Genomic DNA, 27,219 nt, shown 5'->3' on the forward strand with positions numbered 1-27,219 from the left:
TAGCCACCATGTTTTGTGGAGAGGAAATTTTCCATTTTAATGCAGTTAGTAAATAGCATGTTTGAATTCAAGTCATGGTGTTTCTGTAATTAAAAAGACTAACTTTAATTTGGCATGCCAAACAAGAACAATTATGGTATATTTATTAAAATTTAATGTGAAAAGACTGGTAATTAATTGTATACTCAGTATCAATCCTAAGCTCTGGATATTTTAATGATAAGTATTTTTCTATTTTTAGAACAAGCCTTGATTCAAATAAATTAATAAAACCCAGTTTCAAGTTGTTTAAAGAAATGACACTAACAAGGAGTTTAAACTGTACATGCAAAGGGAAACTGGAATATCTCCTTTTGATATGAAAATGACTAACAAGCAGCTGCAGTTTCAAGCTTAGAAATAAAGAAATGGGAGATAGAACTAGGCAAATGTTCTTATCTCTTAAAACGGTTGGCTAGGAAATTCAAGATCAAATGTACAGTTTGACTGTATAAAATTATTTTTATTACTTTTATTTTGTTGGGCCCAATTCTTTTGTCCTACATCAACCTTTGGGAATTTTAAACAACACTTGCAGCTAAGATATACTTTTTGGTATAGTTTTTTAGTATATTTTTCTGCATTGGAATCATTTGTGCTTGGTGGAAAAATAGTATGTAAGTATTGTAAGTAGGCCTGTCGCGATAAACGATAAATTAAACCTATCGACTTCATTTTAATTATCGGCTTTATCGTCTCTTCCTGTCTTTTTTTCTTTCTGTTGATGGCACTGAATGAAAAAAGGCTCAACTCCGGTGCTCTTCCTCAGTGTAATGTCCAGCGCACACTACACGAGTTGCTGACGGACCGTCGGCCCATTTTCAAAACCTGACAGAAATAACGGTTCGATCGGGTTCGTTGTGCCGTGTGGTGTCCAGCCACATGGGCACAAAATAATGGCTACAAGTCCAGTTAACTAATTTTAAAACCAGGCATTAATCAATGCTTTACTAGAATCTACCTGTGATGCATGTGGCTAGAGTCAGCGTAAAGTCCTGACTGAATGAAAATCATTTATAACCCATTTATGTCACGTTAACGAAGAACAGCTGAAAACCTACCGGGTTTATCAACTGTGGTAGCAATTGATAAACCAACTCTTCCCCTTGTCATTTCTACATTCTTTGCACGAAATGTTGAATAAACATTAATGTTGTTTCCACATATCATGTCCGCTGGACTTCGTGTTGCGCCGTGTCAGCTGTTTGGGATTCCCCTCCGTAATTCCCCCTCAGAAAGCACTGAGGAGAATCCGCGCTTTCTGATTGGCGACCTGTCACATTGAACTGGCTGCACTGACGCTTCCGGGAAATCCCTGATTTAGATCGGAGCGACACCGTAACACACCACACACTGCAGGATGATCGGTTACGAAATCACCAGCAGCCAACGATCTAAGATTGTCATAAGGGGAAAATAGGAGCAAAAAAAAAAAAATTAAAAAAAATCGTGTAGTAGGAACTACTGCATTAGGTAGTCGGATGTGCCCATCTTCTCTATTTAAATCTGAAGGGCAATATAGTATACAGATTTCATATCTGCACTCTTTTGGTTGAATGCAGTATTTATTTCCACTTTGGCTTTGTGTTGTTTAGCTTTTATTCAAGTACGTTTTTTGTTAATGGAGTCTGGGAATCCATTTTATTTTTGTTTTTGGTTGGTTTATTTAGTTTATTAGTTCCAGTGTTATGTGTTCTTTAGAAAATAAAGTGTATCTATGGCAGGAAATCACATGCATTATTAGTCATTTCCATTAAATCGGTGTCAAAAGTTCTTGAAACAATATTATTGTTTATCGCAATAATTTTTTAGACAATCTGTCTGCAAAATGTGTTATCATGACAGGCCTAATTGTAAGCATCATTGTTGCTGCAACAGAGAACAAGAAAGGAGGCATTGAACCAAGGTGTTTGTTTGATATCTTGGCTACATTGGATTTTTATGCAGTTCACTCAGTGTTTCAGAGTCCACATGTACTGTTTTCAGCTGTCAAAATAGAATGATTGTTTCCTCACTTTCAGATTTCATATGAACTCACACATAAAAACGACAATAAAAATGGTTCATAATACCTTAGAAGTTAGTATGTAGCAAGACATTATCCTAGAGGAATAAAATATCAAATGGTGAGCCTTACTAAAGAACATTTGATATGCAAATGTATAAAATGGGGTGTTCCAATCCTCGCTCATTCAAATGAGTCAGTATGAGATGGTCTTGCAAACTTTTACTTGAATATTCAACTCTATTGTTTTGCTTGAGTACATAAAGCCATGTCACCCTCTTCTTCAGCAGGCTTGTCCATCTTCAACAACGAAGGTAAGAACGGTGCACTAATTTTAGATCATTTATTTTCACAGTGTTTAATTTTAATTACTCTTTAATTTAATTATAAAAGTATAATGTGAAATAAATTGCAAAACAATTAAATACTGGAAGGAAAAAAAAACTCAAAAGAAAATGTTTCAGGTTTTTACATCCATGTTGTAACTTTAACAATCCAAAAAGTTCGCAGCCATGAGCAGTTTCATAACTCAATGTCAACTATTATTTTTTCGTAAGGTCATGTTTTCAATTCATATTTTCCAAAAAAAAAGAATTTTATCTGAGAAGTTTATTTTTAGATTGTCACCATCAACAGAAAAATAGTAAGGCAGTTTGCTAAATTGCAGGAGACCAGATAATGCTTTCAGTAAACAAATTAAACAAATGAAAATGTGGAATTTTTGGGATATATTCTTTTAAAGGTGCAATGAATCTTCACTCCCCTTTAAAACTAAATCTAAAGTTTATATTGTTTTTTTCTTTTTTTTTCATTTAACTGCATTTATGGAAATTTGTGTTTGTGTTTTTTTAGCCTTTAACTGCTGGAAAAATGAGGAGTCAGATCTTGGTGGTAGTGATCTTCTTGGTGGTGGTCACCACACTAGAAGCAAATGGAGTAAGATGCTGGATAATTCATTTAAGTCTACTGAGTTTGAGTTTATTTTACAATGGGTTAAAAAAACTTGCTGCTGAAAAGTGTTTATCTAACACATCTCTCACGTGTTCTATCATTCCATTCACAGTTTCAGTTTGGAGATATCATTTCTTTTAAAACGAGGTGCAACGGGAAGTTTAGGTACAAGCATTTTGCAGTTTATGTGGGGGAAGGAAATCAGCATAACCTACCCAAAAACGATAGCGAGGACATTTATGAGCGACGTAAGTACCCTACAAACTCAGAAATAACGCAACACCAGGAAGAAAAAATTAAAATGTGAAACAAAAACACTTTAGGTATGTGTCTATATTCTGAAATCAGGACCCAAATGCAAGCCTAAAAGCAGAGAAATAAATCAGCTCTCTATAGATAGGAACAAGCTGCATAGATTAAACATCCCTGTAACATGCTTAGCAGTAAAATAAGAAACAAGACTAACAAAGAATAGAAGAAAAAACAATCATCTGACACAGCAATCACTAAAAAGAGTGTCAGAGTTAATGTAGAGTTATATGAGGTAATCAGGAGGACTAGCTACAGTGCAAAATTACACCGTATCTATTTTGAACTACAAAACTTAATACATCTCACTATTCCTCTTTGTTTGTTACAGTGGGATACTCTATACCACCAAGATGTGTATTTTCAAGGATGAATCTAACTGAACAACCTGAAGTAAACAATTACCTTGATGGCTATACAGATCCCAAGACACATATAACATTTGAAAAAGGAAATGATACAGATATTCGGGCGCGTATCATAGAGACACACAATAAGTGCTCCCTCTATGAAATATTTTCCAACAACTGTGAGCACCAGGCTACCTATGTGCGTTACGGACATAAGATAGCTATGCAGGTAAGCGCCTTAAAAAAGCTGTATAAAAATAAAGTATTTTATAAAATTGCTTTGGGAATGCTGCAAAATATTTAAAGTCCTTGAAGTCATTAGCGCTTGTGTGTATTTCTAATGCAAGAATGTATGATGTCACATTTATATATCTCTTTGCCTGCACAAATAGCTGCTGTTTCTAAGTTTGAAGCAGGACAATGAAAAACATCTGGATCCATCAAACTTATGTTGTGTTTTTAATGTTCCATACTTAATTAACTATTTTTCTCCAGGATTACTCTTAGCATTATATGTCGTTATTAAACTAAATATTATTTTGCTTTTATGTATTTTGTCTAACCACTTTGTCTTTGTGTTTCTTTTTTTTTGACAGTTTAACCTGACTGGTCAAGGTTATTGTTTCAACAACCCAAGAATCAATAAAAAAGCTCTGGTGAAACACTTGAATGAACCATGTAGCTCTGACCCACATGGCTAAATGTTTTGTAAATATCCATCTCTAAGGTGTTATCAGATATTTAAAATTAAAGTGAGCAAGCAAGTTCTGTCCTTGTTTTATTGTCTATGAGAGTGTGCAGTTACTAATAAAAAGCTGTATCACACTGCATTTTACATTGACTTGCAAAATGTTGTGGTGTCTTACATAGAAGGAAGCTAAATAAATATAAAGACAATAAAAATCCCTCTGTGGTTCACTGAGCATGTGCTTAATATACCTTCAATAAGCCTTACCAACACACGTCCTCTTTTTAGTACTTCCCTCCTACAGTCTACTAACTGGTGGTTTCCAGGGATGCCAACACAAAACCAAAGATAACACTGGCTAAGCAAAACTTGTTAGTATCAAGAAAAAGATGACAAATTTTAAACATTGTTTAATTTATAGAGTGCAAGTAAAACAGCAGACTTGATGTGCAAGTACTTCAAACTCATTTAAACATATGGGATCACTTTAATAAAGCCTTGCATCCATTGCAGTTTAGCTTATTATTAGAATGTATAAAGTTCATACCTTTTCATGTTTTTGCATGATTACTTAAAATGTTATTTTTGTTTGAGAGATATGCTTGCTGTGGAAGAATGAAAGCTTAGCCAGCGTGTGGTGTAGAGGGAGAGCCTCATATACAGAGGTTAATTCTCCTTGATGCAGCATTCTGATGTTTAATTCTCGACCTTCTGACATTTGCTACATGCTTCCCCTCCCCTTCTTTCTGCCCACTTCTTGTCTGAACACTGCAAATAACGGTCAATAGTGCCACAAAATCTTAATAAGAATAAACGTTCATGATAATAAAAAGGACTTGCACGCCACCCTATACCTCAATTAACCTGTAATAAAGTGAGTTTTTGCATAATAGCAAGAGAATTACATCCATCCCTCTTAGCTATCTCACACTGGTTTTCCTCAGACAGATTAGTATGACAAACTACATGCAAATATCATATATACATGAAATTTGAACATATTGCCAATAAATGATAGAAAAGTAGTTAATATATATCCAATGTATTATTTTTTTCTATCAGTTCAAAAGACAAACTTCTCACAGCAGCAGCAAATGAGAACCACCTCCATAAAGCTAGAAAATAAACTGGAAGTTAAATCGGTCGTAAATAAACGTGGTACCTGAAAAATAACTCACCTTGAGGACAGAACTCATATATAAACCCTCTCCATCTTGCACCGATGTTCTCAAGTGTAAAACCGATGAGTGTTAATCTCATTCTGAGGGCTGGCTCATTCAAATGAGTCTGGGAAACAGTGGCAGGGCTATTCAGGTGGATTGTAGCTCCTTCACTTCCTCAGCAGATGTCCACTATTTTACTGGAGGTAAGATTCTTCAGAGCTTTATTGGATCAAAAATGATTGTGTTAAGTAGTAACTGAGAACAGGGTGCCAACACAATGAATCAGAATATAATGTCTTTGTCTAATTTAAAATGTACTGATGTCTTTGTCAATTCAAGCTTTTTCGTTTATTTTCTGGGACTTCTTTCATTTAAGACATTAGCTTCTAAAGAATAAATAATTTAAAAAGCAATGAACATGACTGGTTGCTAGGTAGGTCTGGAGGTAGGAGTATAAACTTACCAGAAATGCTGAATCGTCAAACAGCTAATTTTTATGAAAATCAGCAGCATGGTGTACAGTGGCTTGCAGCAGCATTGACGGGCCTTTAACTTTCTAAATTATTTACATTGTAAGCCTCTGAGTCAATACTTTGTAGAGCCACCTTTCACTACAAAACAGCAGCAAAACCTTGAATATATAGCCAAAAATATTCAGATTGTCAGTTTTTCTCAACACAAAGCACATTGAAGACAAACCAAATAAATATTTAGTTTTATTTACAAATCATGTATCCCTTTCTTTCCACTCGCACTTTGGTCTCATTAAACTTTGATAAGACACATTGACTTTGTGGCTACAATGTAACAAAATGTGTATTTGATGGATATTAATACTTTGACAAGGCAGTGCATAAGAGACACTGCATCAGATGGAAGTAAGAATTTACATAATTTACATTTACAGTCACTGTGTGCATACATGAAGTATAATAAAGTGTTCACCTGCATCACTGGCTCTTAGCATAAAAAAATAATTAGATTCCCTACATTAAAACTTTTAATCAGCTTTTGAGGTTCATTGTGTTCTATTTTATAACAAAGAGAAACATTTGAAGTTAGTACTTGAATCCCCAACATTTACTGCTATAAATGTTGGTTATCTTCCAAGAGGCGACAGATGTCAGTTGTGAACAAAATAAAAACAGCTGAAGAGGGAAATTGTGCTGCTCATGGGAAAGTCCTATGAGAGCCATGCAAACATTCTGCAAACATAGAAGCTGATAAGAGATGTCTTTTCATGGTTTGTTGAAGGATAGAACTGGACACAGGTGCAGGACAAGTCAGAAATGTTGTTCATAATGGCCGTTTCCTTTGATTCAGTAAACTCCATGCGTTTCAGGTGAAGACCTTTGAAACAACTTTTGCTGGTTTAACTCCTAAAAGATAAGACACAATCTGTCTGAAATACATTTTTCTTTTTAAAATGATAGATAATGGCTTTCTGAAGTTGTATGACTTTAGTTAAAAAATTGTTTCACAAGTCTGACATGTCCATCTCAGATCTTGACTGCTTAAAAAATGAGGAAGCTACCCTGGTGGATGTGATCCTTCAGCTAAAGATCACAACTCTGGAAATGAGTGGAGTAAGTTAATTTCCTTTATCACTGCTACATTTTAAATATATATATATATATATATATATATATATATATATATATATATATATATATATATATATATATATATATATATATATATATATATCCAAATGTTTTGGTTTCAGTTAGTTTAATCATTTTCTGTTTACTCTAAATGTGACTATGCATTTTCTTCCATCCACAGTTCCAATTTGGAGACATAATTTCTTATAAAACAAAGTGTAAAGCCGGAATTACATACAAACATTTTGCTGTCTATGTGGGAGATGTAAATATTTGTGGGAAAAATGCAGAGCACAACATTTATGAACTAGCAAGTAAATATCAGAAAGCAACAATCCAATAGTAATAAATTAAGATTGATGAACTGCTTATTTCTCATCTGTTATTTGCTTACAGAGAAATATCATGGTAAATCATGTAAATTTGCTAAACTGAAAATGAATGAAGAGCCAGAGGTGAACAATTTCCTTGATGACTATACAGACCCCTTAACAGGAGTGACGTTTGGTAAAGGAGACGACAAGGACATCATTAAACGCATCACTGAAACGTATCAGAGCAGCACAATATACGGCTTCCTTCACAACAACTGTGAACACATTGCTACCTACGTTCGATACGGAGTCAGGGTGGCAGTACAGGTACGTAACAGGTTACACTCATTTTTCGAGCATCTTAGAAGTGGAAACAAGGAAGAAGGAACAATGACTCAGATTAAGAAAATGACGGTTATTTTTACCTACCTACTAAACTTAGGCTTAATATACCAACAAACAGCAAAGGTATCCTCTTTTCTCACTTATCAACAGTACAGGGATTAATATTAAATGTATTTCTAATGCTATCTGTTGGTTATCTTACAGATCTATATGTGTGAAAATTATAATATGTTCATATACATTGAATTTAAGTGATTAGATAAATGGAATAAAGTCTTCACAATATACTGTATAAAAATCCCTCAAGGAAACAAACTTAAATTCAGCAATTTGATATTTATCTGTACCTTACAGATTTAGATTGATCATTTATCTGGATTAATTACTAGAGGTTTTAATTAATTTGTTGCCATTTGTTTTTATTATTTAATTGGCAGTAAAGAAAAATAATTTTAAATCTTATTTTAAAGTTAAATTCCCCATGATGGTGCCCATTTTACTGCCAGCAACTGTTGGGTTTTCTATAGCAATTGGCTTTAAGACTTTTTGAGGTGTTCAATTGAGAGACTGAGCTCTTTGTGTATATTAGTTTACAACAAAACGTCAATGCAGCATCTTGAAGGGAGCCATTACTGGGGTTCTCCCAGCACAGCAGCCGACAGAGGTTTTTCACCCTATTTTTAAACCTTCATAATGATGATAATGAACATCATCATCATGACCATCAGTGGACATTTGTCTCAAATTGCATCAATTCAAAATCTATGTACAGACACAATCCTTGTAACTGTATAATGTGCTGTATATGCTTGAGTTAAACCGTAATTCAACTGAGGTTCTCCCTGTGATCAGAATATACTTAATTGAGGGGAAATTGCTTATTTGTTGACAAGCTACTCCATCCAAAGTGTAAAATATTAGCACATGCAAAAGTCATCATAACAATAGAAAAAATATATATAAACCAATTCAATTATTTCTGCTCTATAAATGTAAACCTTTTTTTGTAATGACCTGACCATGATGTGTATATTTTTTATTTACAGTTCAACATGACTGGTGAGGGTCTCTTATTTGGCAATGACAAGTTTGACAAGAAGCATTTACTGGCGCACTTGAGGAAAAAGTCACAATGGTCCTTGCACCAGAAAAATTAAGAAGATTGTTATGAATGCGCTTGTGTTTAGAAGACAGAGTTTCAGAGACGTCAACACGGACACTGTTGACGTGGAATGATAATCTGTAGCAAAACGTCAATGCAGCATATAGAAGGGAGCCATTACTGGGGTTCTCCCAGCACAGCAGCCGACAGAGGTTTTTCACCCTATTTTTAAACCTTCATAATGGTTACACTGAGGGAGTGTAATCTGTAGCAGCTTGGCGACTATCTGCATTGAAGAACACAAAGTCTGCAGTTTCAAACAGACAAATGGGAAAATATTTATAGCTACTTTATTATTTTCAAGCTTTATCGCATGTTATAGACAGAAAAAAACATTTTAAAAACAATATTTAACATTTATTTTTTTTAGCTATCAAAAGGAAAAATTAAAGGCCTAAAGATGTGACTGAGGGAGTGTTTATGTGCTTCTATAGAAGAAAAGCAAAATATAATTTGGAAAGATGGAACAAAGTTGAAGTTAAAACAAAAAGCTAAAAAGCACTACTGTCAATAAATAAGAGTAGTCTCTTAAATTTATTGTTGCAGGTAATATAAAAGGAGCATGCTCTTCTTCACAATGCATAAAGATCCACAAGCCTCAGTTCAGTTGTTTTATTATTTCACTCTGTAACTTTGCATTAAAAGTCACTGACAGTGTTTAGGCAACAGCAATATTTCATTGCGATAAAAGAAAAGTAAACAAGAAGTTGTGTTGAAATGTTTTTATGTTTTCCTCTGACTTACTGGGGTAGCATGAGCTACATAATGTAACACGTCTATTCAGGAACTCAAATCGTAGTGCAGTGTTCTTCATCGTCGTCCTCTTCCCAGCTTTTCTCAGAGCAACTACTCCACAGGTTGGATTCCTTTGGCCTCCTCCATCTTCCTCAAGGTCTCATCCCACTGGGTGAACTGCTTGGAGAGCAGGAACATCTAGCAAAGAGACACCAACCTCCTTTATGAATCAATTATAAAACACAGAATGATTACTAAAATCCAAGTTACTGTATTTGTGTGTTTCTTAACTGTAATTCTTCCATTTACGGCACAGTAGGAAATGAACTTGTAAGAGTCAAAATATATATTTTTTGTGGCTTTTTTGCACCATGATTTATTGTAATAAAACTAAGAGTTTATTCTATGTTGTGTACCATTTTGTTGTATTCCTCAAAAAGCTTCTTGACTTCCTGTGACTGAGCTTCAGTTTGGTCCTGAAAAAAGAAATCACCATATTTGTTTTCTGGGGGGTTTTTTGTTGCTTTTTTTCAACTTTATTATGGTAAAAGATGTAAAATGTCATCATACACAACAGACAGGGCAAAGGAGAGACCGAAAAATGACCAACAGAAAGAGAAAAAGGAAAGCAAAAAAGAAAGACAGATAAATAAAGCAATAAAGAAAAAACACATTAAAATATATAACAATAACAGATGTTTAATGTACAATTATGGTTAAAATGAAGTACGCATTAGAAAGCAACATATCTGTGACTGAGTTTTTAACAACACATATGGTAGTACGATTCAGAGCAGTATAGCTACCTGTTGCTTGATGTGAATCTGTGAAAGACGCTGCAGCTTGGTTGCATGCTCAGGTACATCTGTGGACATTGCAAAACAAGCAGTTGACACGGTACTGCAGTAATACAACACACACTATATTGCAGAGGTAATGAATTAGAAATTCACATATCAAGCCAATATACCAAGCATTTTTCTGTCTTCTTCAACTGTTAGTAAAACATAAATAATAAACAACAATAAAACCTAATTAAATTCCATGACAGTGCTGACACAGTTGCATATAATTCCCATGTTTCAAACCTCTAATGTGGGTGCTGTCCAACAGGGGCTGTAAATTTTTAACTTGCTCCAACAAAGCAGCTTCAGAGAGCAAAGAGTCCTCCTCTATGGAATAACACAGAATACATTTCATTTATTAGTTTATTCATCAGGGAGTAAATAAAGTATATAACCACAACTAATGCGACTCCAGTCCCCGGTTGGGCATTTCTGTGCATTAAAATTCATACAATTTATGACTCAAAATACAGTGAGAATACATATGCTCCAAATTCACATAATAGAATACATTAAAACATACAATTTTACAGAGATTAAGATACCAAAAATACATGTGTTTTCCTCCTTACATTCATAAACAACCTTGTGACATCCTAATTTATATAAGTATTCTTGGAAATACTCAGTATACTGCAAATCATGTAAATCATTAGGCACAAAAAGCAAAAGGCGAGAGACATTAAAAATCACATTTCTACAAACTGCTCTTTGCTCTTACCTGCAAGGATGAACTCTAGTTTCATGGCATCAGGGAGAGTGATGTGGTCAGTGAACTGGGGGTCCAGATACTTCATCAGGTCCTCAACTGCACAATGCAAACATAAGTAAGATTTAAAAATGCAAATGTATTTGCCGAAATAACATCACAAAAATTAAACGTCTTCGAACTGAAATATTGCTATTGTGCTTAATGGACATCACTGAAGCATTGTTTACATTTACAGGATTCCTAAACTTAAATACAATGACTGGATGATGGACAAGCTAATACATGGAAACAAAAACTTTGCTGATGAATAATAATTAATAAATATTTAATAACACTGTTTCCCTCCTGTTTCGATATGAAACAGTACAAGGAGTTTCAAAAAGGCGAAATGAATTAATTGATTAGTCAAACTAAAGCGAGACTCACTCTTCTTGTGGAGGATCTTTACTCTCTCTCTCTTGTTGGCCGTGTTGATCAAACCTCCTTGAATTCTGACCAAAGCTTCTGCACACTGCGGAAAAACAAAACAAAAAATATCACCTTAAAGAATCTATAGAAATACAATAAAATACAGACCTTCTTGTTGTCTTTGTGTTATCCTCAGCATAAAAAGAAAACATAAGCACCAAAGTTCAGCTACTAAAGGCTAAAACATAATATACAGTGTTTTGTTTTTTTTTTTCCCAGCCAGTGCATATTTGGCCTTTCATTCTTTGTTACACATTTCAGCAAAACAAGGATAGCTTTAGTGAGTCTTTGTAAGTTTTTTTTTTCCTTCACATCACAAGATGCGCTTACAAAACAACCCCTATGGCAAAAATCATTCCTGCTGGTCACATAGCCAAGACTTGTTTAATGATGATCGCATTTAGTGCAAATATGTAAAAGAGCAATTCTTATTCAATTAATAAATGAAATGTTATTATTATTACTGACGTTCTCATAATTGGTCAACGGTTAGCTTGACTTTAATATTAACTATCAATAAAAACTAAAAATAACATTTGGTTTGAATTCCAAAACAAAACAAAACAAAACAAAAAAACAACACACATAAGTCATCTTTGTTATGTTACATATCTTAATGTGTGTGAAATTTCTGTTACCGAATAACATAAAGTTAACATTTTCTACGAGGGCGTATACTCGCAATAAGAGTCCGAGGCTTGTGTGCTAAGCTAATAGCTAACTACTGTATATTTCTATATATTATGGAGGAGACCTTGACAGGTTTTCCACTTTTGGTTCTTCTCTCCCCGTATAGTCGGTTCTCCAACGCCTGAAGACGCATTTCGAGGCTGTCCGTGTCCAATTTCTTGTCCATCTCTGAGCTACAGATGATAACAACAAAAACCGAACCTCTTTAGCTACGTTACAAGTAGCGTCACATATTGATGATGTAACGCTACAGTTCTAATTTATTTTTAGTTTTTTTTTTAAAGAAAATTAATTGACTGTTAAATATTAAGTAAATTTAACCAGTAAATTATTAATTTAATTGACTAAAATATATAAAAATACATAAAATGTATATTAGAGCTTCCGCTATGTGTCGCCGTTTTGCTATAACTGATGTCTTCCGGGTGACAGCAGGGGGAAGACAACACTGTAGGGCCCGTTTTTCCATTCAGATTGTCTGTCAAACATCGACAAAAAAGTAAGACTTTTTTTCCACATAACATTGTATTTTCTTGAGCACATTAACTACCCGTTTCGGGGAAATAAAAATAATGACTTGACAGCAATCACTCTAGTTCACTAACCCGTTCTTTTTTGAGTTTACTCAAGCTAAGTTAGCTTAGCTAGCATTGAAGCTAACGTCAATAAGGCGGATCACGGTTGTAGTTTTACAGGCGTGGAGTTAGTTTGGAAGCCCAGCAGGTAAGTTTTATCTTCTATGAATTGGCAAACACTCCTAAGATTTCAATGTCTTAGAACACAGTGCAGAGCTTTGATTACGAGCAATGATCACACGGCTATGTGGTTTTGAAAGTTTCATCTGTAGAATGTTTTCTGTTCTGTTTATGCCAGCAGGAAGCTGTTCAGTTTTAGGGCTACATCTCTGCTTTGGCTTACACTTTATGTCCTACTGGGAGGACCAGCTGCAGCACCATGGCAGATGACAAGGACGTATTGAGAGATGTTTGGTTCGGCCGGATACCCACCTGCTTCACTCTGAACCCGGATGAGGTGACTGAGAGAGAGGCAGAAGCATACTATGTAAGCACAACTGTTACTCTCCTCTACTACAGTGTTTTTCAACCCTGGTCCTCAAGGCACACTGTCCTACATGTTTTGGGTATTTCCCTGCTTCAACACACATGATTTCAATTGATGGCTGATTAACAAGCTTTTTTCTGAACTACAATAATTTAAATGGGGGTGTGTTAAAGCAGGGAAACATCTAAAACATGCAGGGCAGTGTGCCTCGATAAACTCATCATTACATGTTTTATGTGTATTAACATGCTCTATGATAAAAGACTTGATATCTGGGAAACTTGTGTAAAGATTCAGATGCATGTTTGACTGATCAATTCTGTGCTTGTGTGTGATAATATGCAGATTTTTTGAAGTCATGAAATTAATTACACTTAAACGTATGTTTAATCTAATTTAGATCATAAAAATACAAATCACATCTAAATGAATCGGATTTGAATTTGACTCTTAAATTATGCATACAGTTCCTGTGTATGTCATTTGTAAATTACAGTCTTTTTTCCATTACATTTTAGCAATGCATTCTTTTTCTTTTAGAGTTGCACTCATGATTGAAGTCCACATATTTGTCATTCTCAATGTCATAGCTTTTTATTTGTAAATACATAAACAATAAGGGCTTCGATTTATTTACCTTTGTCATAATGGATGTAGCACCTTTATCATATATTTCATGCTTTGAAATGCAAATCATTGCTGACACTTTGTTTCACAGGATGGAATATATGCAAAGATTTATTTTGAAAATAAATTCATAAAACAGTGCTTTATTTTATTGTTTATATTTATTTAAATCATTAACACGTACTTTGATGTCTGAATGTGAGTAATCTCATGATTACTTCAGTTTTCTATACTCTACTTGTATTAAGGAACCTGCAATATATTCTGTGTTTTTGTGTGTTCATGCCCTCAAAAAAAAACAAAAAAAAACAAAACTGCAATCGGATTTTGGCCACAAAATGTTTAGTTGTTGGATCTCAAGTCTTGGATGTGCATTTTAGATGTTATTCAAAGTATTACTTCAGCTCTGATTCAGGCAGCCTAAGCCAAGAACCAGTATTAGCTAGGCCGTTATTCAGATAAACTCTCAATGTAATCGGGTTTGATTTTTGTTGTTTCTTCTTTTGTTGGTACTTCTAAATAGACTTGTTACTGTTTCACCAATGTTGTTGTGTGCTTGTTTTTGTTTAGTTTCTTTTCCTCTCAACTTGCTGCAAGTAAGTTGGGAGAATAATGATAATAAAGTGTTATACTGACTGTTAATGTCTTTATGCCTCTTTCGTGTTAACTTTGTCAGCTGCTGCTACCCAGGGTGAGCTACCTGCCTGTTGTCACAGACAAAGTGAAGAAACACTTCCTCAAAGTGATGAGGGCAGAGGATGTGGAGGAGATGTGGTTCGAGTATGAAGGAACGCCGCTCAAATGGTATGAATGGATTCTAGTGTTATGCGCCTGGAAATAATATACTTTTATTCTAACTGTTCCTGAAAAATGGTTTTGGCGCAGATTCTCATGGGTTAAATGTTCTGTATATCAGTACCTGTAGCTCTAGCTGGTGTTAATTAGTAAGCTCCATTATTAGTGGTATCTTTAATTGCTAATGAAAGACTTTCTTGAATCAATTTTGATGATCCTATTCTCCCAAACATGGAGTTAGAGAAGGGCTTTTAGTTTGTTATAAGTTTTTTTGTAGCTCTTTAGACTCACTGAATGCAGTCAGTTTAGTGGGTTTTATCATTACTTTCTGCCAGAGTTGACCTTTTGAAGACATTCATGATCTTGTTATGGACCAAGACACTCCTGCTTTAGAATAACAGATTGTAGGGACAGTTTTAGCCACAAAGTGGCACTGTTGCCACAGTTGTACTGTTAAAATGTCAAGATCTCTGGTTTTTGAAAACTTAATTATGGGAATCTTCTGGATTTTTTTCTTTGTTTGTTTGTTTTTCTTAAATTTGAAAAATGCAATTCCATTCACTTTATTTATGGAGCACCAGTTCATAACAACTATTTTATTAAGACACGTTACAACAAAAAGTGAATTTGATTCAAAGCCTCCAACGTGAAGAAACAAATAACTTCTTAGATTTAATGTGAAGGATTTTTCTAAACTCTAAAATCATTAGGCAACAACTCAAACCAAACTAAAATACTTATTTTTTAATAGTTATTAAAATAGTGGGTTTTTTTAAGCTAGTGTTTTTAAACTACAGATGTTTTTTACATTTTTCCCCCCCAAAATGAGTTTTTGATAAAGCATTTCAAGTTACAGAGAAAACGAGTATAAACCATTAAAATATGTTTAGTTTTGATAATGGAACTAAATTTGGCTTTGGAATGTAACTAGATATTGTATTTTTGAGCTGATTGTAGATAACTAAACAAAATCTGCTGGTTTTATTTACTTATTTTTTTGCATTCCAGGCACTATCCTATTGGAGTTCTGTTTGACCTCCATGCCTCTAATACAGTCTTACCCTGGAACATCACTGTGCACTTTAAGGTAAGAGCCAATCAGACTGTCAGCAAATACTTGATATTTCATCTCCTATTAGAAAATGGGAAGTTCATCATTGCAGCACTGTTAACCAATTAGTCATAGCATTATGACTACTGAGACAGCTCATATTGGTCAAAAATATTACCACAGTAATGGAAAATATTTATAAATACAGATTACAAGCAAATCTGTAAAAAAAAATAAGTGACGGACTCTGTTCTTGGATATAATCGAATATTTTATTTTTATAGTATGTGGAAACCGTTATTGAGTAATATACTTTCCACTTCTGTGTGGATTACTTCTTTTTATACTCTTCTAATTCAGTCTGTATGTGAATGTTTGGCAGAATTTTCCAGACCAGGACCTGCTGCACTGCCCGTCAAATTCCATAGTTGAGGCTCACTTCATGTCCAGCATCAAGGAGGCGGACGCCCTCAAGCACAAGAGCCAAGTAGTCAATGACATGCAGAAGAAAGACCACAAACAGCTGTGGATGGGCCTGCAGAACGGTAAGATGAGTGTGTACATCCAGACCACAAACAGCTGCAAGGGAAGTGACATTCAATCCTGCAGTCACACATTTACTGATGAACACCCAGATCAACACATGTTGTAATTCTGCAAGTCATCCACCTACATGCATACTTCCACATCTGTGTAAAATCATCTTGGAGACGCACCTAGTTTGTTAGAGAAAGATTCAGTCATTTTTCAGTCATTGTATCCTTCAGATTGTTTGTACAGACTTTTTTTTTGGTACAGGTGACATTTCACATTGCTTCCCATTCAAAGACATGAATGTTTTTCTGTTTAGACTACAAACACAAAGAACAATGCATGTTATTTGCCTCCACCTGCTAGTTGCATTCACACAGTCAACATTTAATAAGAGGCAGATTCAAGAATGGTCTGATTTGTCTAACTTGTTACCAACTAATAGAATTTATTAGAAACTGCTATAACAGACACTTGACCTCTCCTCTTCCCAGTAAGCTGCTGCTGGAAGCTTTAAACTCTTCTGACATTTGGCAAGAACATCCAGAAACAAACATATGCACCCCCTCCAGTTAACAAGGCAAACACAACAGAGTTGTTCATAGGAGACAGATGGGTAAAAAGAAAACTGTTATGGATGCCACATGCTAGCTGCTCTAATGCTACAAGCAAACACTATGACACTGATGTTTGAGAGTAACTTTAAAATGGTTTTAAAGGCCCTGTATCGGCAGCAGTGAAGTAGTAAACCTAAGTGATGACGTAAACTAATGCCATCTATTTAAATTTTAGCTTCATGGACAGATGTCTGTCCCACAATACTCATTTCTAGAGCAGAATACGTTAACGCAGGAAAAAATTACTAAAAGTTACTGGAAAGACAAAAATTGTACAGGGGTGCTGCTGAATATATTTACATGGATGATTGTTTACACCGTAAAAATGTTTTTTTTTTTTTTTTTTTTTTTTTTTTTTATGCACCAGGTTCATGTTTACTTATTTTAGTCAAGAATGATCCATTTTTTGTCCCTCTGTTGTAAAATGAATTTCTATTAACATTAAATTGACAAACAAATGAAGGCACAGACTACAGACAAGTAGTTATAATAAAATAAGTACACAACATACTCAAATAAGAATATACTATAAATGTCCTGTTGATGTCCCGCAGAGGGGAAATCCAGGTGAACCTGTGTTTTTCAGTTTGTGTTTTTCTGTTTACATTTTGTTTTCTTGACAAACTGACAGGGACATTAACTCAACACTACTTTTCCATATAAATAATTCAAGGGGTTTAGCAAGAGCAAAGATGAGTTGCATCACCACCGAAGCAGCTCTTCATTATGCAAACAACTTCTGAAGTTTCTCAGTGCTGTGTTTTTAGCCTGTAACCGTTGTGAAAAGTGTTTGTGAAAAACCCTAGGGCCTCAAACCGACAACCCTTCAGCTGCTCTTCTCTCTTCCACTTTTCTCTGAAACTAAAACCATGAGCAAGAAGTGACATGCACATCTCAATAAAACAAGGAAGGTACAAGAAAATGGCATATTGAGGAAACGCTGACTAATACCACTGTGTTCTGAGGTGTTCAGGGTACTGTTCAGTTTTTTTTTTGTTTTTTTTTACTTATTTGAACTGAGATATGCAAAAGGTTTTAAATCATCCTAAAAGAAAAAGTTGGCTTGCAGAAGAAAGTGAGAGATGAAACTACATCTAAGCTAAAACTTTCATGTCCATAAGAGAATTGAAACAGAGATCTTTAACTTTCATCCAAGAGAACGAAAACCGCTATGTTTATGTGGATGGTTTGAAACTAGCATATGCTTTGTGAAGACTCGATCCTTTTTTTGTGTGTTTTAATGTATCTTCTTGTTTTAAATCATCACTCACAAATCTTATCCGCATGATGTTTTGTTCCCTCAGAATGCACCATCAGTATTTCACGTAAGGATGTAATTTGCAGCATAGATGTAAACATTGCAACTGGACAGTTCTTAACCTTTCTCTAATAAACAAATGTGTAGAGTCAGCATGGTTTTGCTCGACTAAGTTAGCACTAGAGAAGTCCCCACCCAATCAATACCTTATTTTTTCTTTTTTGCTACATTTTTTAGGTTGAGGCAGTGTGTAAGCTTCTGGGCAGCTTTAGGTTTGGTGTTTCCATCAGACATTAGTTGCTTTACGTTGCTGAATAACATGGTCATTTTATAGATTATCAGTTTGTGTGTATTTATGTTACTCCAGATAAGTTTGACCAGTTTTGGGCGATGAACAGGAAGCTGATGGAATATCCCACAGAAGATGGAGGCTTTAGGTACATCCCCTTCAGGATATACCAGGTAACACACACACTCCTAAGCGAACTATTCATGTATTCTAAAACAACCTTTCAACCGAGTTTGAGAAATGTAGATTTACATTACGAGTACCCATTTATGCCTGTAGGTGGAGCCAGAGGGCTGTCTAAAATCTGTTTTTGTTTCAAAAACAAAATTACTTGGTAACTGACTCCATTTGTCTCATAAGGTTATTTTCTGCATCATCTACCTACATTTTCACAGAGACAGTCTACATGTAATAAATTTGTTCGGCAAGTTAAAAGGAGCAAAATAGATTTCCTCTTTTAATAAAGTTACCATCCTTATGCAGTCTACGGAGCTTATGAATAGTGATCGTGAAATGTAATGTTTCATCATCTGTCAGTCTTAAGATTTCCACCGGGTGCAAATCTGTTCTTGGATCCCTACTTCCAGTAAATTGGAATAGTTTAGTTTAGTCAGTTTTCTAATCCATAATTATGAGTAACTCTGAATACTTACTCACATTTTCTTTTTAAATTATGACATGATTCACAACACTCTACTTATTATAAAAGCTAATTTTTAGCCTTTCTGAAAACGGAATCAAACATATTTTACATGTCCTTACTTATCCTTGTGACCTTTGATATTTTCAACATCTAAATAGGGAAAGCCTGCTGGCCGGACATATTTACTGGTATCTATTTTTTTTTTTTTTTTTGAAAGAATGTGCTTGCTTCCGTACATTTGTTACCTGTGACAACCATTGTTGGCTGCAATTCTGTTGCTCCGAGTCGAGGCAGTAGGCGAGCTTCGGGGTTGAGTCTGGGAAGAAAAAGCAGAAGCAGACAGGCAGCCTAAGGTCGGGTGTTTCCACCGAGCACTAGCTTTATCCTGACTCAGGTAAAAAGTCCCCTTAGAGGACAAGAAAAAAGACAGCGGCATGAATAAGAGGCTGATTCTCGGATGGAAAACATTAGCATGCTGCAGGCCAGACACCAGGGAGAAAAGCTCTTTGAGTCAAGTGTGAAGCAGAGCAGGAATGGTAAGAAAAGTGTGGAAAGTTATGGTGCAACTTCCAGGTTTTTGTAACATTAAAGGGGATCCCCATGCAGTTCCAAAATGGCTTAGTTAGTCTGGAATTTGCTTTCAGTATTTTCCAGGTCTCTACATAGAAAATTGGAAAAAGAAGATTGGAGGAAACTTTATATTTTCAGGCTTTTCATGTCCCATAGTGTAAATGTTTCCTTCTTTTTTCCATCCTGGTGTCCTTCCTTCCTTTCGTCATTTCATTTTTTTTCTTTTCTGTACTGTTTTCTGCTTTCCCCTCTTTTTGTATCTTTGTTTTTCCTTCTTCGTGTCATTTTTTTCCTCTATTATGTCTGTTTTCCTTTGTTCTTTCTCTCATTCCTTCCTTCCTTACTTTTGTCCTGCCTCTTTTTTCTTTGTGCCGTTTCTTTCTTGTCCTTCATTCTGTCTATACTTTTCTTATTTCCTGCTTCTGTTGTTTCCAATCATAAATGTCTCATAAATCTCTAGATGGTTTTGGTACCAGAATTTTTATCAGGTCTAAGAATTCTGATAAGCTGAATCTGAAAAAGTCTGGAATTTTTATATGAAAAAAATGTTTAAAGGTTTACAGCAAAACCAAAGGAATCTCTTTTTCAATCTGTTTGAAAGGGTCCATTGAAATAAAACTAAAATAAAGAGGGAGGATAAACCAATCAAAAAATAAATCTGGCCTTAAATGACTGTAAGTTGTCATGTAATGGAACAGAAAAAGGGTTTTCAGTGTGAAGAAAACAGGACTTCCAAGTAATAAGACACTTGTGTTAACTTTCCTACCGAGCATGTTTTTCCATCACCATATCTACTTTGACAGCTGGTAATTTCCCAGTGTTAAGTTAAAGCACAAGTTTTAATAAAACCTCCACATATGGCTACATTTACATTTTTCACAACAATTTGAGGGGTGAAGGATGCACAGCTCTAGGTCACTGGCAACAATCATATGTTTTTTTTTTTTTTTTTGCAAAAAATTAAGCGCTTTTCTCTTTAACTTTCACATCTTTGAAATATCCATAAACTGTTTAACACTACGAGAAAAGCATTCTTGCTTTCAGTCATAAAACCAGCTCTTTAAAGTGGCCGACTGAAACATGCAGTCAAACCAACGCAACACGCCCTCTTAGACATGCACTTGCTGTTGCTGTGAAGCCATCTAGCTGCTGGCGGGGAGAATGAGGCCAGACCATCCCAGCTTCAGGCTTAATTGAAAGTTTCTGTGGTCATTTATGAGCTGCCATGGTTTCATGACAATTGCAACATCAAAGCCTTTTTATAGCCTCACTATGCGATTTCCAAATACGCTGGAGAAAATAAGCATAATTCCTGAAAAGTCTGGCTTGTTGTAGAAAAGAGTGTGGTTTGAATCCGACAAACTGATAAATATTTACAACTGCAAAGAGTCTGGAAAGTCTGGAGTAAAATGTAAACAAAATCAGTTAATTATGATCAGAAGAAATACTCTTGGCGATATATATATATATATTTTTTTTTTTTTCAGGATACTTTGCTCAGAATAGGCCAGTATAAAGTATAAATGCTCATGGAGAGCAATAATACCATAATACCATGATTTTATTGTTTAAAACAAACTTTAAAACAAAAATTTCCTTCTTCAGTTTGTTTAAAACGTTTAAAAACACAACTACTATAATATCACATAATAAAATAACATTTAATAATTTTTATATTAGAAACATTATTATATGTTTTATTCTATGTTGATGCTCATAATGTTCGAGGAACTGGGTTGATCAGTGAATAGTGAACACTTCACTGAAATGGTGAATTGTGAAACCACAGTTCACTATTTCCGATCTGGCCAATCAGCTTTATTGGACAGGTCTATTCACACAAACAAGGAATTTGACTTTGTTTAGACATGCTCCCAGTTTATGAAATGAAATGAAATGAAATGAAATTTTATTCGAACATGATACAAATATAAAAATAAAATAGTGCACAGTAACAAGAAGTGCATAAGAAAGAAGAGAAAATACAGATTTTTTTGTTTCAGTTAACATATCATGCTCAAAATGGGGTAGGAAGAAGTGAGAACTTATAAACTCCTACCCCCTAAACACTTGAAACTTTAGAGTCCTACTGTCATTAAAAAAATCAAAATCAAAGTGGCAGTCAGAAGTAACAGTTACTAATATTTACCTATACATTTTCCCATTTTATGCTGGTTTGTCTTTCTAAATCCTTACACCAAGTTATCTGCAATACACACCTTATTGCTTTCTATCACCCGTATGTGTATCTATTGAAAATTACCTCTTTGTACTTTCTTTTGAATTGTGTTAAACTATTGCTTTGTTTTAAATCTTCTTGTAACTTGTTCCATAACTTTACACCTGTAATTGAAATACAGAAGCTTTTTCTTGTTGTTCTAAAATTGCGGATCTTGAAGTTTAGACATTTACATTCTGCTTAAGCTGTTAAAATTTAGGTCAAGTTTATTTGCAAAGCGCATTTCAGCATCCAACGCAGCTGAAAGTTCTTTACACCATAAAAACATTATTCAGTAGCCAATTATGAAACGGCAATAAATATTAAATTTTGTCAAATGCCATCAAAATCAAGAAGATACACATATAATGTATTGATCAATGTTCCAGTAATTAATCAAAGGTTAAAGGTGGGTTTTTAGCTTTAATTCAAATGAACTCAATGTTTTGACAGTTTTGCTTTTTTTCTGGAAGTTTGTTCCAGATGGGTGGAGCATAAAAACTGAATTCTGCTTCTCCATTTTTGGTTCTGGGGATGCAAAGTAGACTAGAATCAGAAGACCTGGTGTTGGTAAAACACCAGGTCTATAATGTATCTCAGTGCTAAGCCATTCAGGGATCTATAAACGGTCTAATGTTTGAGCTACAGGGTGCCAGTTTAAGGATTTGAGGTGATGTGCTCTAGTTTCCTAATTTTTGTGAGAACACGAGCGGCAGCATTCTGGTTCAACTGAAACTGTCTGAATTTTTTTAGGCAGACCTGTAAAGACACTATTGCAGTAGTCAGTGAGACTAAAGATATGGATGAGTTTCTCAAGATCTTGCTGGGACATTAGTTATTTAATTCTGGAAATGTTCTGATTTTGCAATTGCCTTTATATGTCTCGGAAGGTTCAAGCCTGAGTTCATCTCTACACCCAGTTTTCAAGCCTAATGCATAACTTCAGTTATGACACATCCTTGCATTGGTTTGTTCTAAGCTTCTGCTCGGTGTTTGAATTGGTTCGTGACCACCTTTACTTAAATTTCAAAGAGAGATTTAAAATAAAAAACCAAACCATTTGCCTTTTGAAAGTAATAGAATTAAAAACATCAAGACCGCTGAAAGATCAAAAAGTCATGTAGCCTTTTATAGGATTATATAAGAGCTTGATGTTATTAGTTTAATTATCAGTCTCAGTAGAAACTATGTGGTTCAATGATTCAGATCTTATTTCTAGATAAAGTACTATTAATGTATTTTACCATTAATTTTTTTCCACTTTTATTTTTCAGATTTATGCAAAGTAAACACACCTTCTTATCCAACAAGAAGTATCAGACCACATAGTTAATATGATTTAATTTGAACAATTCTATCAAAAAACTATTTAAATTCATTGGGATTAACTTGGACATTTTTGTAAAGCTCTTAACAATAACGTACCTGTCATTGAACACGTAACATTTTTGATTAAACTTTGATTTGAACTAAACTGAGTTGGTGGGATATCATCCATCTGTACATTGCAACATTACAGAGAGGTGCTGCCACCAATTTCTACATCCAATGTGGTTTGTCCTGCTTTGCTAGCTTTGGCTGTCAGACTTTTGTTGATGTGCCAGTTTCTACTCACCACCATTTATTCACACTCTCATAAAGTCACAAAAAAGTCCTTGTAACTCAAGATGGGCCTGATGGGCCTTTAATTGCATCCTGTTTTTAGGTACAAAGGTGCAGTTTAGATTGTGATGCATCGTTGATGCATCTTTGCGCAAGTTCTAAGTGTAGGACGTGACAGCACCAAATTAGTGTATTCATGTGTAATAAGGACCTTTCATGCTGAAACATGCTGCTCTTGCCTTTACGAAGATGATTTCTTAATGGAGGCTTAAAAGTTATGTAAGAATCAAGTGTAGCATAACAATCCTTTGCTTTTGTTTTGGTCTTGATTAACAACCAAAAGATCAGTGTTGTTTTCAGTTAGTATGAATCAACAAAGGCAGCATAGTGAGGTGGTATAATTGAGGGATCTTGATTAAAATAAAATATCAACAAATAGTTTATTTCACCAATTCATTTCAGAGTGAAGCTTGTCTAAATAGATTTATGCATACATAGTGATATATTTCAAGCATTTATATTGATTGATTTCATTGCTTATGCTAATAAATATCAAGTATTTGCTATCTCTGAAAATTAGAATAGGATTTTTAATATAGATATTAAGTCCTCCTGAAGAGTATGTCCATGGTACAGCACTCGATACTGAGTTGGGGCTCCTTTTGCATGAACTACTGAATGTGACATGGAGCTGATTATCCTGTAGCTCTGCTGAGGTGTTAAGGAAGCCACATGTGCTCTAATAGTGGTCTTTAACTCTTCTGCATTTTTGGATCAGGTGTCATTTGAAAGACAAGGTGCTGTGACAAACCAGCTTCTTTAGCAATGACTTTACTTTTTCAGTTCAATTGCCAAAATGAATAAATATTTTATTAGTCAAATGTATGGTGATGCAACTCTGCAGAGCATTTTCTGGCAAATTAAAACTGAATTTTATGTTCAAGGCCTCTTTAAATAAGCTGTCTGGAAGAAAAAAGTAAGGAGAACAAAACTTTTTGACACTTGAAAGTTAGTGTATTAAAAGTTATTTACGAAAGTTAATTTATCGCAATTATATTCATACCTTGATGCCTACAACCACTTTCCCTAAACAGCTTTATGACTTAGACCAGCAGAAATCAAATTTACCCTCAAATGGTGTTATGCTTATGATATACATCACTTTTTTTCAGTTGCGTTTTTGGGGAATTGGTCACCTAAATGCACAAAAACATATACTTGTATTGTAATTAATGAAACATTTTGATGTGTAAATGGCAACACTTGGAAATATTTTATGTTTCAATTGTTTATTTCTTATTTTTTCTGATGTAAAGCACTTTGAACTGCCTTGTTGCTGAAATGTCCAATCAAATAAAATTTCATTAGATTTTTTTCAATTTATTTTAAGGTTGAGGGTTTTTTTTAAATATAATTACTAACATTTCTTGTTAATATTTTTAGTATTGAGAACTGCTTCACACAGTTTCTCTCAGCAAAATACTTTTTAATACAGCTTCATAAAATATAATGAAAGACAGAAAAATTAATAGAACGACAAAATATCTTGAGCAAAATGAAGTCTACTCTCAAACACACACACACACACACACACACACACACACACACACACACACACACACACACACACCTGGATTCCTTTAAAGTCTAAGTGTTGTATTTAGTGTAAATAACGTGACACGTTTGATGCTCACAGAATTAATGACAACATTCAGTCTAAATAACAGAGAGGCTCATTTCCGTCTGGCCTGTTGTCTGTGGGGTGGAAGGCATCTCATCTGGCAGGGATGGCAATTAACGTGTGTGCAAATGTGTGTGTGTGTGTTTTTTTTTTATTTATTATTTATTTATGTGTTGCAATAATTTAAAAAAGAGCAACGTGAACAAAATTCACATTGCAAAACATGCAGTAAATTCTGTATATGGATGCTCTTAAACCTATTGTTTCTTCCGTGATAATTATTGTAAGGTCTCTGAATTGCAATGATGAGCATGTTATATATTTTTTTCTCACTTTGTCTTAAAAATAAAATCTGATTATTTTCATACAAAATCCAATTTTAATCATTTTTTGTTTTTTCAGACTTACTAAAAATGAAAAATGTCAAATTATTTTACAGAACCTGCGTTTATTTCAGTCATCCACTCTTGAACTTGACCTGAATTCAAAGTTCAAATAAATACAAACTGTAAAATAAGATGGTAGGGAGTGCGGAGGCAGACGTCACTCTGAAATATGGAAACCCAAGGAGTTAAAAAAAATCCAGATTTTCCAGGAATTATATCTTCAGAAACAGAAAATTCAATTATTCAATAAAACATGGCCCAGCCCTTTCCATTACTTTTGCCTAAACACTTTCACACATTTCTATAGGTCTACACATTGCCACAATTTATTGCCACTTTCATTCTATTAGTAGTATTATTTTGTTCTTATTTCTATCGTTGCGTGTTTACGTGCATGCATTTACTTTGTTTTTTTAGTCTCTCTTCCTGCTCCAACAATGATGCCACTCTGCAATTTACAGTAAAAACGCAGCAGGTCCAAACCCCCTTACTGTGAGGAAAGTAAATAGTCTTTTAAAGAGACAGCTTTGCATTGTGTTTGCACTGTAGCAGTTGCCACTTCATGACTCATTGTTACTCACCAAACCCCAATGTAAGAGCTTGCAAATAGCCTCCAGCCACCCATTCTCCGGGAAGGTGCCAGCTTCGACAAATGCATGCCTATTGCCTTCCAGGTATCTTGTAATGACTTAATCAGATGAGGGGGCTGTGGTGACGGCACAAAATATGGGAATGGTGGAAACAGTTGTGAGAAGACTTGCTAAAGGCAACAGGTGACATGCTTCTTTTGTTGGGCAAGTGGCGTTCACTGCGTTTACAGTAATGGCTTTAGTTGAAACATGACTGTCAGTGGAAAATATTTTTGTATTTAGTTTCCTCTGGCAAGCAGCTGAAGAACGACCACGCATACTCTAAGCTGTGTTGTCAGGAAACTGCTGATGCATACAGCTGTTCTGGGTGACTCTAAATATGACTAAAATATGGAAATATCAGAATTGTGGTTGATATGTAGCACACAGGCTTCTGATCAATGCCATCAAGTTCTGCAGAAGTCAAATATAGAAGTGTGTTGTAAGCCAGAAGGAAACTCCTACAGCAGGGGTGTCAAACTCCAGTCCTCAAGGGCCGCTGTCCTGCAACTTTTAGATGTGCCTCTGCTGCAGCACACCTGAAAAGAATAATTAGGTCATTAGCAAGGCTCAGGAGAACCGATCTACACAGGGAGGAGGTAATTAAGCCATTTCATTCCACTGTTTTTTACCTGTGGCACATCTAAACACTGCAGGACAGCGGCCCTTGAGGACTGGAGTTTGACACCCCTGTCCTACAGCATGCAGGACTGTGGACCTGAGGACAAAGGCTGAGAAACACAGTTCTTTGGATCTTTGGAAATATAGTAAATGTGTTATTACAATTTGTAGACTATTTAGATGTGTCAGTAAGGGAATAGTGTTTGGGGAGCAATTATATATCTTTGTTTATCTTTCTGACTTTGTCACGCTTCATTTC

General features: G+C 34.9%; 4 protein-coding genes across 8 annotated transcripts in view; 3 read left to right on the forward strand and 1 right to left on the reverse strand.

Moving 5' to 3' along the window:
- Nucleotides 1–2,138: 2,138 nt before the first annotated feature.
- On the forward strand, nt 2,139–4,484 carry LOC148154953 (uncharacterized). Of its 2 annotated transcripts, XM_088014303.1 has the most exons (5): nt 2,139–2,358; nt 2,897–2,980; nt 3,108–3,243; nt 3,636–3,883; nt 4,251–4,484. In XM_088014303.1, the coding sequence occupies exons 2-5, from the start codon at nt 2,915–2,917 to the stop codon at nt 4,353–4,355; spliced, it is 555 nt and encodes a 184-aa protein (XP_087870429.1). In that variant the 5' UTR covers nt 2,139–2,358; nt 2,897–2,914; the 3' UTR covers nt 4,356–4,484. The 2 variants fall into 2 exon arrangements, with proteins under 2 accessions (XP_087870429.1, XP_087870430.1); XM_088014304.1 differs by lacking the exon at nt 2,139–2,358 and having other exon boundaries at nt 2,661–2,980.
- A 2,511-nt stretch (nt 4,485–6,995) lies between these two features.
- On the forward strand, nt 6,996–8,925 carry LOC148154954 (lecithin retinol acyltransferase-like). The gene is made up of 4 exons (XM_088013952.1): nt 6,996–7,091; nt 7,291–7,423; nt 7,506–7,750; nt 8,815–8,925. The coding sequence occupies exons 1-4, from the start codon at nt 6,996–6,998 to the stop codon at nt 8,923–8,925; spliced, it is 585 nt and encodes a 194-aa protein (XP_087870078.1).
- Nucleotides 8,926–9,204: 279 nt separating this feature from the next.
- dctn3 (dynactin 3 (p22)) lies at nt 9,205–12,692 on the reverse strand. Its single transcript, XM_014975522.2, has 7 exons — nt 12,445–12,692; nt 11,649–11,733; nt 11,232–11,318; nt 10,754–10,837; nt 10,472–10,530; nt 10,082–10,141; nt 9,205–9,863 (listed from the first exon to the last, which is right to left on the reverse strand). Exons 1-7 carry the CDS (start codon nt 12,544–12,546, stop codon nt 9,777–9,779), a joined length of 564 nt encoding a protein of 187 aa, XP_014831008.1. The 5' UTR covers nt 12,547–12,692; the 3' UTR covers nt 9,205–9,776.
- Nucleotides 12,693–12,792: 100 nt separating this feature from the next.
- The window catches only part of atg5 (ATG5 autophagy related 5 homolog (S. cerevisiae)), a 35,111-nt gene continuing 20,684 nt past the window's right edge, over nt 12,793–27,219 (forward strand). The window contains exons 1-6 of one of the 4 annotated variants that reach the window (XM_014975521.2): nt 12,793–12,879; nt 13,257–13,442; nt 14,746–14,873; nt 15,873–15,951; nt 16,298–16,460; nt 18,689–18,783. In XM_014975521.2, coding sequence (XP_014831007.1) covers nt 13,335–13,442; nt 14,746–14,873; nt 15,873–15,951; nt 16,298–16,460; nt 18,689–18,783 — 573 coding nt within the window. In that variant the 5' untranslated portion in view covers nt 12,793–12,879; nt 13,257–13,334. Of the gene's footprint in view, nt 13,104–13,253; nt 13,443–14,745; nt 14,874–15,872; nt 15,952–16,297; nt 16,461–18,688; nt 18,784–27,219 lie in introns of all 4 variants that reach the window. The other 3 variants (XM_014975519.2, XM_014975518.2, XM_014975520.2) reach the window with 3 other exon arrangements.

This window comes from Poecilia mexicana, unplaced genomic scaffold (genome assembly GCF_051168715.1).
Source record: "Poecilia mexicana isolate PSO_F unplaced genomic scaffold, ASM5116871v1 scaffold_16, whole genome shotgun sequence".
NCBI lineage: Eukaryota > Metazoa > Chordata > Actinopteri > Cyprinodontiformes > Poeciliidae > Poecilia > Poecilia mexicana.

What these genes read in the sequence shown, in the direction of transcription:
- LOC148154953 (XM_088014303.1), top strand. Translation starts at nt 2,915, where the DNA reads ATGAGGAGTCAGATCTTGGTGGTAGTGATCTTCTTGGTGGTGGTCACC. An exon ending in CCACACTAGAAGCAAATGGA is followed by an intron (nt 2,981 to 3,107) that starts GTAAGATGCTGG and finishes TTCCATTCACAG; the next exon opens with TTTCAGTTTGGAGATATCAT. An exon ending in CGAGGACATTTATGAGCGAC is followed by an intron (nt 3,244 to 3,635) that starts GTAAGTACCCTA and finishes TGTTTGTTACAG; the next exon opens with TGGGATACTCTATACCACCA.
- LOC148154954 (XM_088013952.1), top strand. Translation starts at nt 6,996, where the DNA reads ATGTCCATCTCAGATCTTGACTGCTTAAAAAATGAGGAAGCTACCCTG. An exon ending in CAACTCTGGAAATGAGTGGA is followed by an intron (nt 7,092 to 7,290) that starts GTAAGTTAATTT and finishes TTCCATCCACAG; the next exon opens with TTCCAATTTGGAGACATAAT. An exon ending in GAGTCAGGGTGGCAGTACAG is followed by an intron (nt 7,751 to 8,814) that starts GTACGTAACAGG and finishes TTTTATTTACAG; the next exon opens with TTCAACATGACTGGTGAGGG.
- dctn3 (XM_014975522.2), bottom strand. Translation starts at nt 12,546, where the DNA reads ATGGACAAGAAATTGGACACGGACAGCCTCGAAATGCGTCTTCAGGCG. An exon ending in AAAGATCCTCCACAAGAAGA is followed by an intron (nt 11,319 to 11,648) that starts GTGAGTCTCGCT and finishes TGCATTGTGCAG; the next exon opens with TTGAGGACCTGATGAAGTAT. An exon ending in AGATTCACATCAAGCAACAG is followed by an intron (nt 10,142 to 10,471) that starts GTAGCTATACTG and finishes TTCTTTTTTCAG; the next exon opens with GACCAAACTGAAGCTCAGTC.